Source organism: Hypanus sabinus (genome assembly GCF_030144855.1).
Source record: "Hypanus sabinus isolate sHypSab1 chromosome 1 unlocalized genomic scaffold, sHypSab1.hap1 SUPER_1_unloc_10, whole genome shotgun sequence".
NCBI classification, from domain to species: Eukaryota; Metazoa; Chordata; class Chondrichthyes; order Myliobatiformes; family Dasyatidae; genus Hypanus; species Hypanus sabinus.
In genome coordinates this window covers 564,364-576,298 of record NW_026778904.1, presented here as the reverse complement: position 1 = coordinate 576,298, position 11,935 = coordinate 564,364, and the positions used below count along the sequence as shown (strand labels likewise).

Genomic DNA, 11,935 nt, shown 5'->3' with positions numbered 1-11,935 from the left:
TACTCTGATGACAGGATCCATAACAATAGGCTTTGAAATCTGATCTTGCTGACATGTACTTGGGGGTTACTGGCCCTCTTGCCTGCTGCCATTGTCCTCGCTGGTCTGCCAGTGTAACATCCAACCACATCTACGTCACTAGCTTCTGAGCATGAAACAAAGGCCTAGACTCTAGCCTACCTTCCCCCCATCCCTGACCCTGCACCCCTAACCTCCTTCCCTGTCCCTATAAACCTGAAAAAGAACTAAATTTAAACTATGGCATCAATGAAGGCCACTGCCAGATACTCCCCTCACAACTCCAGGTTCCTCCCACATCGTAAGAACTAGGAGCAGGAGTCGGCCATCTGGCCCATCAAGTCTACTCTTCCATTCGCGAAGATCAAAAAGAGAATCAGGTTTATCAGCGACATATGTTGTAAAATGTGTTGTTTTGTGGCAGCAGTATAGTGCAATACATAAAAAATCTATAAATTTAAATAAGCATATCAAAAATAAATAGTGCAAAGAGATCAAAATGGTAAGGTACTGTTCATGGATTTATGGACTGTTCAGAAATCGCTGGCAGAGGGGAAGCTGTTTCTAAAATGAGTGTGCATCTTTAGGGTATACTGTACCTCTTCCTCAATGGCAGTATTGAGAAGAGGGCATGTCTCGGAATGTGAGGGTCTTTAATAATGGATGCCGAATTCTTGTTTTGAAGATGTCAGTGATGGAGCTGGCAGAGTCTACAACCCTTCTGCAGCCTCTTGCAATCGTGTGCATGGAGGCTCCACACCAGCTGGTGATTCAACCAGACAGAATGCTCTCTACCATATATCTGCAGAACCTTTGGTGACAAACCAAATCTCCCCAAACTCTTAATGAAGTATGCCTTTTTCATATCTGCATCAATATGTTGGACCCAGGATAGATCCTCTGAGATGTTGACACTGGGACTTGAAACCACTCACCCTTTCCATTGCTAATTCCTTGATGAGAGCTGGTGTGTGTTCCCTTAACGTTCCCTTCCTGGTCCACAATCAATTCCTTGGTCTTACTAATGTTGAGTGCAAGGTTGTTGTTATGACACCACTCAACCAACCAATCTATCTGACTCCGACATACCTGCTTATTACTATCTGAGATTCTGCCAACAACAGATCATGGCTAATTTGGCCTTGGACTCAACTCCAGATGCCTGCCTTTTCTCCAAAACTCTTTCACCTGTGAGGCAAAAATCTATCTGTGTCTTAAATATACTCAAGGACATAACCTTTACAGTTTTCCTGGACAGAAATTCACTATGCTCTGGGAAAATCAGTTCCTCCTCATCTCTTTCCTAAATCTATCTCCCTGAATCTTGAGTCTTTATCCCCTAGTTCTAGATTCACCTACCAGTATAATCAACTTTCCTGACCCCTTATCTAACCCCTGTATAATTTTATACAAGATTCCCTCTTATTCTTCTGAATCCCAGCAAGTGTAGTCCCAGTAATGTACTGGTGAGTGGCCGTAAGTTACCCTACGTGCAGTTGGGTGAGAGGAGTATTAGTGGGGAGTGGAGGAGGTTAATGGGCAGGCTAGAAAGAACAGAGAGGGTAAATGTAAGCCAAAATAAATTTGGCCTTGCTTTACTTTGTAAGTTAGGCAGGAAGAAAGATTTAAGAGGATGTTGCCATTTTCTAGGTGGACTGACCTTTTGGGAGAGCTTGGTCAGGTTGGAAATTTATTGCTAGCAGCATAGGCAACTTTATAGAGGTGTAAATGAGCATAGAGAGTGAATATGCACAAATTTGGGGTATCATGAACCAAAGGACACAACTTCAAGGTGAGAGGGAGGTTGGTAGATGGAATGAACTGCAAGAGGAGTTGGACCGTACATCCTGTTGTCATGCTGTGAGAATCTGTGGTTAGCATGGCGTAGTTGGGCCGTACGTCCTGCTGTCATGCTGTGAGAATCTGTGGTTAGCATGGCGTAGTTGGGCCGTACGTCCTGCTGTCATGCTGTGAGAATCTGTGGTTAGCATGGCGTAGTTGGGCCGTACGTCCTGCTGTCATGCTGTGAGAATCTGTGGTTAGCATGGCGTAGTTGGGCCGTACGCCCTGCTGTCATGCTGTGAGAATCTGTGGTTAGCATGGCGTAGTTGGGCCGTACGTCCTGCTGTCATGCTGTGAGAATCTGTGACTTGGAGGCACTGGTCTGGGTTCAGGGACTTTAGAGCGATGAGAAGGTTTGAACAGGACAAAGATGAAGATGGAATCAGGCCAAGACCACAGAATCCCTGACAGATCTCATGGGATGTTCAGAAGAAACTTCATTCCCCCTGAAAAATCGTATATCACATCGTGGAGTCAATCAGAACGGAAACGGACCCTTCAGCCCACCATGTCTGTACTAACCATTCACACCCATCTGATTGCATTCCCAATTCCTCTCAGATTCTACCACCCCACCCACAGAGAAACAAAAAACCTATAGCACAATACAGGCTCTTCGGCCCACAAAGCTGTGCCAAAAATGTCCTCACCTTAGAACTATCTAGGCTTACATGTAGCTCTATTTTTCTAAGCTACGTGTATCCATCCAGGAGTCTCTTAAAAGACCCTATCGTTTCCGCCTTCACCACCGTCACCGGCAGCCCATTCCACGTACTCACCACTCTCTGAGTAAAAAACTTACCCCTGACATCTCCTCTGTACTTGCTTCCAGGCACCTTAAAACTATGCACTCTCACAATAGCCATTTCAGCCTGGGAAAAAGCCTCTGACTATCCACAAGATCAATGCCTCTCATTATCTTATACACCTCTATCAGGTCACCTCTCATCCTCTGTTGCTCCAAGGAGAAAAGGCCGAGTTCACTAAACCTATTTTTATAAGGCATGTTCCCCAATCCAGTCAAAATCCTTATAAGCCTTCTCTGCACCTTTTCTATGGTTTCCACGTTCTTCCTGTAGTGAGGCGACTAGAACTGAGCACAGTACTCCAAGTGTGGTCTGACCAGGGTCCTATATAGCTGTAACATTATGTCTCAGCTCTTTAAATCAATCCCCGGCTGATGAAGGCCAATGCACCATCTGCTTTCTTAACCACAGATGCAACCTGTGCTGCAACTTTGAGTATCCTATGGATTCCGACCCCGACCCCTCTGATCTTCCACACTACCAAGAGTCTTGCCATTAATGCTATATTCTGTCATCATATTTGACCTATCAAAACAAATGAACTTATCTGGGTTGAATCCCATCTGCCACTTCTCAGCCCAGTTTTGCATCCACAAAGCAATGTCCCCTTGGATCCCATGCCTCCTTACTTTCTCAATAAGCCTCGCATGGGGTACCTTATCAAATGCCTTGCTGAAATCCATATACACTACATCTACGGCTCTACCTTCATCAATGTGCTTAGTCATATCCTCAAAAAATTCAATCAGGCTCGTAAAGCACGACCTGCCTTTGACAAAGCCCTGCTGACTACTCCTAATCATATTATACCTCTCCAAATGTTCATAAATCCTGCCTCTCAGGATCTTCTCCATCAACTTACCAATCACTGAGGTAAGACTCACTGGTCTATAATTCCTGGGCTATCTCTACTCCCTTTCTTGAATAAGGGAACAACATCCACAGCCCTCCAATCCTCCAGAACCTCTCCTGTCCACATTGATGATGCAAAGATCATCACCAGAGGCTCAGCAATCTCCTCCCTCGCCTCCCACAGTAGCCTGGGCTGCATCCCATCCAGTCCTGGTGACTTATCCAACTTGATGCTTTCCAAAAGCTCCAGCGCATCCTCTTCCTTAATATCTATATTCTCAGGCTTTTCAGTCCACTGCAAGTCATCCTTACAATCGCAGTGAGGTGATTACAGTGGCCAATTAAACCATCTACTTAGTACATCATTGAGATGTGGGAGGGAGCTGGGAAAACACACAGGGTGAATGTACCAATTTTTATTGACGCACCATAGAAAGCATTCTTTCTAGATCCACCATAGCTTGGCACAGCAACTGCTCTGCCTGTGACCACAAGAAACTGCGGAGTTATGGACACAGCTCAAGTCGAAAGCAGCCTCCATGATTCGACACCTCTTGCTGCAACATTAAAGCAACCAGCATAATCAAACACACCACTCAACCCAGACATTCTCTCTGCAGAAGATGCAAAAGCCTGAAACGACACTACACCAGGATCAAGGACAGCTTCTACCCCGCTGGTAGCAGACAAGTGAATGGATCTCTTGTATGATATGATGGTCTCTTGACGTAGACAATCTACATCAAGACGATCTTACATTTTATTGTTTACCTGCACTGCACCCTCTCTGTAGCTGTTACACTTTATTCTGCCTTCTGTTCTTTTACCTTGTTTTACCTCATTGTACTGTGTAATGATCTGAGCCATATGAACAGTATACAAACAAACTTTCCACTGGATCTCAGTACATAAACCAATATCCAAACCAAACAGCAGATAGACAGCGCCGGAGGTTGGGATCGAACTGCAGTCCGTTGGACTGGGAGACCAGCGGCACTGACCACAGGGAAGAGCAGAGAGTTGGATGGACAGGTTGGGGAGGGGACAGTACATGGAGATGAAGGGGGTGAGATACAAGGGACAGAAAGACCAGCAGACCTGGAGAAAATCAACATCAATCTCGCCACTGCAACTTCCATCACAGCTCACCATCTGAGCAATTCGATATGACAAAACCAACATTCCTCACAAATAACTCAAGAAAATGTTTTGGATTGGTCAGAAGGCTTCTGAGGTTGTCACAGCTCTCATAATGGAAACATTAACTCTGCCCTTCTTTCTGAATTGACTAACAGTTGAGCAGCTACATAGGTGCAAGGGCTGGAAGGGGTCACTGAGATGGGGAGGGACGTAGGGGCCAGAGGGAGGTCACAATGACAGTGAGTATTGTAGGGGTCAGAGATGGGGAGGGACGTAGGGGCCAGAGGGAGGTCACAATGACAGTGAGTATTGTAGGGGTCAGAGATGGGGAGGGACGTAGGGGCCAGAGGGAGGTCACAATGACAGTAAGTATTGTAGGGGTCACTGAGATGGGGAGGGGTGTAGGGGCCAGAGGGAGGTCACAATGACAGTGAGTATTGTAGGGGTCAGAGATGGGGAGGGGTGTAGGGGCCAGAGGGAGGTCACAATGACAGTGAGTATTGTAGGGGTCAGTGATGGGGAGGGGTTGGAGGTCAGAGATGTTCACTGAGACAGGGCAAGATGTAGGGGATTGAGGTGAGACCACAGAGATAGGAGGGGTACAGATGCTGGAGGGGTCACAGAGCCTGGGAGGGTTGCACGGAAAGGAAGGTGTTAGAGACACAGGGAGGGATGTAGAAGCTGAGGGGAAAGCGAATTTGAACATCTGATAACAATGATGAAGTTGATGACCTCCAGTGGGCGCAGATTCTATGACCTGCCAGGAATAACAGAAGTTTGGATAGTGACGCTATTAACTTGGAGTATTGTGGAGGGTCAAGGAGTGGCAGGGGTGGGGAAGGGGGGTTCATTTTACAGAAAAGAGCTGCAGGGTTTGGGATGGTGCCAGTATTTGCAGATCATGCCAGTTCCTCAGCACCAGGCTGACTCCATCTCCCTTAGCCTCTCCCACCACTTGTCCTCGCCAGCTAGTTCCGGCACTCGCTCGAATGTCAACATCGGCAGAGTGTTTGGAAAACACAGTTCCAGGAAAGACTCCCTGGGTCAGTGACCACACAACAGAACCTCTTCAGGTCAATACTACCACTGGGAGTATAAATTGAAGTGTGCTGCCTTGACCAGAGCAGAGAGACAAAGCAGAGGCTGAAGATACAAAGAAGACAGAGACAGAGACGCAATGATGAAGAGCTTCCAGTCGAAACTGCTCTTGGTCAGCTTGGTTCTAATGACCATTGTCTGCCTGAGCGAGTGTCGCTCCCTGCTGACGGTGAGTGAAGAGTTCCACTGTTCTGGACAATTTGTTCATGCTCCTTGTATTAGCCAGTGTAGCATTGATCCCTGCAGTCACGAGCCTGGACTCTTCAACTGAAGTTTGCTTTTCAAAATGGTCACCTATGTTTGTGATCTCCTCCGTCTCTGAAACCCCCCCTCGCCCTAACCGCCCGCTTTGTCACCACCAGCTCCTCCTCCATCTCTGTGACCCCTACACCCGTCCCTGTCTCTGTAACCCCCTCCATTCTCTATACCCCTCCTTGTCTCTGTAACCCCCTCCATTCTCTACACCCGTCCCTGTCTCTGTAACCCCCTCCATTCTCTACACCCGTCCCTGTCTCTGTAACCCCCTCCATTCTCCACACCCGTCCCTGTCTCTGTAACCCCCTCCATTCCCTATACCCGTCCCTGTCTCTGTAACCCCCTCCATTCTCCACACCCGTCCCTGTCTCTGTAACCCCCTCCATTCTCTATACCCCTCCTTGTCTCTGTAACCCCCTCCATTCTCTACACCCGTCCCTGTCTCTGTAACCCCCTCCATTCCCTATACCCGTCCCTGTCTCTGTAACCCCCTCCATTCTCCACACCCGTCCCTGTCTCTGTAACCCCCTCCATTCTCTATACCCCTCCTTGTCTCTGTAACCCCCTCCATTCTCTACACCCGTCCCTGTCTCTGTAACCCCCTCCATTCTCTACACCCCTCCATGTCTCTGTAACCCCCTCCATTCTCTACACCCCTCCATGTCTCTGTAATCCCCTCTATTCTCTACACCCCTCCATGTCTCTGTAATCCCCTCTATTCTCTACACCCGTCCCTGTCTCTGTGACCCCCTCCATTCCCTATACCCCTCCTTGTCTCTGTAATCCCCTCCATTCTCTACACCCCTCCTCGTCTCTGTAACCCCCTCCATTCTCTACACCCGTCCCTGTCTCTGTGACCCCCTCCATTCCCTATACCCCTCCTTGTCTCTGTAATCCCCTCCATTCTCTATACCCCTCCTTGTCTCTGTAATCCTCTCCATTCTCTATACCCCTCCTTGTCTCTGTAACCCCCTCCATTCTCTACACCCATCCCTGTCTCTGTAACCTTCTCCATTCTCTACACCCCTCGGTCTCTGTAACCCCCTCCATTCCCGATACCCCTCGTCTCTGTGACCCCTCCATTCCCTATACCCCTCCTTGTCTCTGTGACCCACTCAACCCTAATCATCCTTCTCTATTTCCATAGCTTCGTTTGAGGTATATCCCTCATACACTCCGTTTCCCACATCCCAGTGATCACTGTCACTCTACCACGGTCCCCTTAGCTTCTCTTGCTTGAGCTCTTGATACTCCACTCCTCTCCACCTCCCTGTCCACTCCTTTCAGATTCTCCTCCACTCCTCCGTTCCTCATCCATCCTGACAAGATGCAGAGGAGAATTTAACTTGGTAAGGTTGAAGACATCTTGCATCTGGAAGGTGTGACCATAAATCTTGATGTACATTCCTTTCTTGCCAGAGTTCATTGACATCTCTCATTCTCATTACAGGTTGATCAACAGCACACCTCCCTCACAGCCGAAAATGATATGGATGCAGACAGCGTGGTAGGTGATATTTATTTTATTTCATTCTTGTACGTCCCACTCTCTCTGAACATTTGTAATCAGTGTCTCAGTTACAATGAGTCGTTTGACACAGATGACAGGCTGGGTTCCAGCTCTCTAGGAATGCAACTTTCCACAGCCAAGTGGTAGTCTGTTTCAAGTGATTGAGGGAGAGGAGAGCAGGGAGAGATGGAAGGTGTGGGGATGGAAAAGGAAGGTGGTGGTTGGAAGGGATGTGTTAGGAAGGAGGGAGAGCCAGGAAGGAGGAAGGAAGAACTCTCAGTACAGAGAAGGGATTCCAGATTAAGATGGTGTGAAAGGGTGCAGAGGAAAGAAGATGGAATAAGGGAGTGAGCTGGAAAAGGTGTGGGAGAAGCTTCAATGTGAGTTTTCTGCCAGTACCAACACCATCCTTAAGCTCTGCTAAAACGTCACACCAGGATAAGTCCTCTATCATGCTGGAAATAAGCAACTCATGGACGCAGAGCAGACAGCAGCTTCTGGACCACAAAGCCCAGGGTCAGCTGAAGAAGTAACGTTGACCACAGAAAACCAGGAGAGTACCACGTTCAACATTGCTGGAAACACCAAGTGTTCCTCACGCCCCAGGGAACACTAACCCTCAACGCTCACAGGGATTTTCACATCTGTATCCCTCCATAATCTCTTCAGTCCTCACAATCGCTGTAACCTCACCCCACCCCTCCAGATCCTACACACCTCCCTATCTCTATGATCCCCTCTGACCCCAATACCCCTTCCCATTGTTGTGATCCTCTCCAGCCCCTACACCTTTTTCCACCTCCAGCCACTCACCCCTCCCCTATCTCTGCGTCTCCTCTGGCCCTACACCCCTTCCTGTCTCTGTAACCCCCTCCTACTCTTACACCCCCTACAGTCCCCAGTCCCTTTTGCTTCACTCTTGGCTGACTTGCCTTCACCTGACTGAACCCCAAGCTCCAGAATCCCCTCATTAACCCCTCCCTCTCTCTTTCACAACACCTATCTCCCCATTGCTGACTGGGGATAGACTGTCAAAAGATGTTCTTGAAGGAGAGCAGGGAGATTTTGTTTTGTTTGACATTTGCTCTCCTATGGCTCTTTTGGATGCATTAGAAGCTTAAAGGCGCCAGACAAATGTAGTCGGCTTGCAAAGAGATGGTATCAAAGTGCAGTTGGTGCCAAATTACTGTGAACAGAACTTAACTAATCCTCTCGACTGAATTATTGATTTGAACATTAGCCAAAGACCCGAAGATACCAAGTCATAACTTACAAAGCTGATTCACATCAGCTCCCACAGCAGAGACAGGAAGGGGATCATGGGTTAAGCACAAGGTTAGGGGTGAGAATCAACAACTTAACACCCCCCAACACCTTGGACTCAGGTTAGCACAAAGAATTCATACCCACTAAACGACAGAGTAATGCTGGAGAAACTCATCAAGTCAGGCAGTATGGAGGGGAGACCAAGACCCTTCTTCACGACTGGAAAGGAAAGAGGCCGGTGTCAGAATAAGAAGATGTGGGGATTGGACAGAGTACCCTCTGGCAGGTGATGGGTGAGGGTGAGTATGGGAGGAGATCGGGTATATTTAAAGCCGAGATAGGTACATACTTAGCATGGGCATCCAAGATTAAGGGGAAAAGGCAGAAGAATGGTTTTGAGAGGCATAATAAATCAGTATGGAATGACGGAGCAGACGATGGGCCAAATGGCCTAGTTCTGCTCCTACATCTTCTGGTCTTGAGTATGTCCAATGACCTGGCTTCCACAGTCGTCTGTGGCAATGAACTCCAAAGATTCCCAACCAACAGTGTGGCAGTAACTACGGCAGCTGTAATGCAAGGCACAGCCCTCAGCTACCAGGATTTCATGCTCACTCTCTCTCTCTCTCTGTGGCAGGACACAGTGCTGCTGAGGCAGAAGAGGATGTCACACCTTTCCGTCTGCGTCTACTGCTGTAACTGCTGTAAAACGAGGAGAACAAAGAAAACCTGCGGTGTTTGCTGCCGACTGTAGTCACAGCCCTGGGGGATGCCCAGGCCACTAACTGCAACCTTGGCCATCCTTATTTATAGTTTTCCAGCTGCTGAACATTGCACACCCACCTCGGCTGCTGAGGGTAAAGGGTCCACGTTGTGCACAGAACAGTCCACATAGTCCTTTCCTCCGAGTAATGGCTCCACACCAGCCTCCTCTCCAACACCCTTATCTCTGTCTTTGTTTTATTTAGAGATGCAGTATGGTAACAGGCTCTCCTAGCCCAATGAGCCCACTGCCCAATTACACCCATGTGACCTACTAACTCACACATTTTTGGCTTGTGGGAGGAAACCGGAGCACCTGGAGGAAACCCACACAGTTAGTCACGAGGAGAACATACAAACTCCTTAAAGACAGTGGCAGGAATTGAACCCTGATTGCTGGCACTGTAATAGCGTTATGCTAACAGCTACTCCCCCATGCTCTCCAACATCCCTGGAAACACTTTTGGAGAAGGGGCTGCAGCAATCTGACCCACACCAGCGATCAGGCAGCTGGCAGTTTGCACTGCCTACAAGTGGCTGTGTACACCAGTGACACGCCAGCAATGCCTTGACCAAACACGTATGTATACATGAACATCAAGACCCTTGTCTGGCTGTGTATGCAGTCATCGTGTGTCTGTGATTGCATGCATCACTTGCATCTACACACACTCAGGATTCTGTATGGATGTAATCTAAGACTAATGTCACTAAAACAAATGTCGGCTGAGTTCCAGATCACTCTCTGCCCACAGTTTGATTCATACCATGTCATTAAACCTATATCAGAAAGTTGCACCAGTTTTCTCCAGGGACAATATGTAAATATTGTGTTTTTTAAATGTATATAAATAAAACCCACTTTCATCTTTACAATGTCTCTGACTCTGTCCTTAATCCTGCACTGGGAAGTGAATTCAGAAACCAGAGATGCAAAGGGATCTTGTGCAGGATTCTCTCAAGGTTAACTTGCAGGTTTAGTCAGTGGTGAGGAAGGCAAATGCAATGGTCAGACCAGCTTAGAGTGCTGCGAGCAGTTTTGAGCCCCTTATTTCAGAAAAGATCTGTTGACATTGGAGAAGGTCCAATGAGCCCAAGATTGAAAGGGTTAATGTATGAGGAGCACTTGATGGTAGTGGGTACTCAATGGAGTTTAGGAGAATGAGAGGGGATCTTATTGAAACATTGAATATTGAAAATCCTGGATAGAGTGGACGGAGAGGGTATTCCCTGTAATGTAACGCAGTCTCAGAGTAGAGGAACGTCCCTTTAGACCAAAGATGAGGAAGAATTTCTTTAGCCAGAGGGTGGTGAATCTGTTGAATTCATAGACACAAATGGCTGTGGAGGCCAAGTCATTAGGTAGATTATAAAATGGAGTTTGATAGGTTCTTGATAGGGTCAAAGGTTACACGAAAAGGCAGGAGAATGGGGTTAAGGAGGAAAATAAATCAGTCATGATGGAATGGCAGAATAGACTCAATGGGCCAAATGGCCTGATTCTGTTCCTGTATCTTGTCCTCTACCCCATTCTTTAGAAGTTCTTAACACAAGAGATTCTGCAGATGCTGGAAATCCAGACCAACTCACACAAAATGCAGGAGGAGCTCAGCAGGTCAGGCACAGTTGATGGCGTAAACAGTTTTGGGCTGAGACCCTTCCCAGTACTGATTAGGAATGAATACTGTGTTCCTCAAATGCTTTGTGTGCATTGCTCTTGTGGTTTTGTTCCCTCCCCTTCCTGCATAGGAGGATCAACTACCCTCCACCCCCCACTCTGGACCAGACCTGCAGCCACACATCTACCAAACACAGCGAGCGACATATTCAAAATAACTTGCTTGCTCATCATTCACTCCCCCCCCCCCCGATCTGCAATGTGTTTTCCCAATTCTCTTTAGGAATGATTAGCTTTTGAGGCAATGTCCAGTTCGAGTCTCACCTTCCAATGGAAAATTCCCTTCTGGATGCCAACATTTACTGCCCATCCCTAACAGCCCCCAGAGACGGTGGAGGTGAACACTGCAGTCTGTGTGGGAAAGGTGCCATTACACCCTTTGATCCTTCTGCCCTTCCCCATCTATGTGGTATCTCCTCACCACGGTAACACACAATGACCCATACACCCCTCCCCATTCCGTGTGAAACCTCTCTGGCATGTACACCTCTCCTGCCTCTAGACCCCTGCCCATCTCTGTAACCCCCTCCAGCCCCTACACTTTCATCATCTCAGAGACCTCAACAGCACCTACACACCTCCCCAACTTTGTGACCATTTCTGGTCGTTAAACCCCTCCCTCATCTGTGACCCCCTTCTGACACCTATACCCTTCCTTATCTCTATAACCCTATCCAGCCCCTTTGTAATTCTCTCTGGCCCCTACAC

The 11,935-nt window shown here is 47.8% G+C and overlaps 1 protein-coding gene across 1 annotated transcript; it reads left to right on the top strand.

Moving 5' to 3' along the window:
- Positions 1 to 5,792: 5,792 nt before the first annotated feature.
- Positions 5,793 to 11,262, top strand: hamp (hepcidin antimicrobial peptide). Its single transcript, XM_059957409.1, has 3 exons — positions 5,793 to 5,925; positions 7,462 to 7,518; positions 9,425 to 11,262. Exons 1-3 carry the CDS (start codon positions 5,836 to 5,838, stop codon positions 9,539 to 9,541), a joined length of 264 nt encoding a protein of 87 aa, XP_059813392.1. The 5' UTR covers positions 5,793 to 5,835; the 3' UTR covers positions 9,542 to 11,262.
- The last annotated feature ends 673 nt before the right edge of the window (positions 11,263 to 11,935 follow it).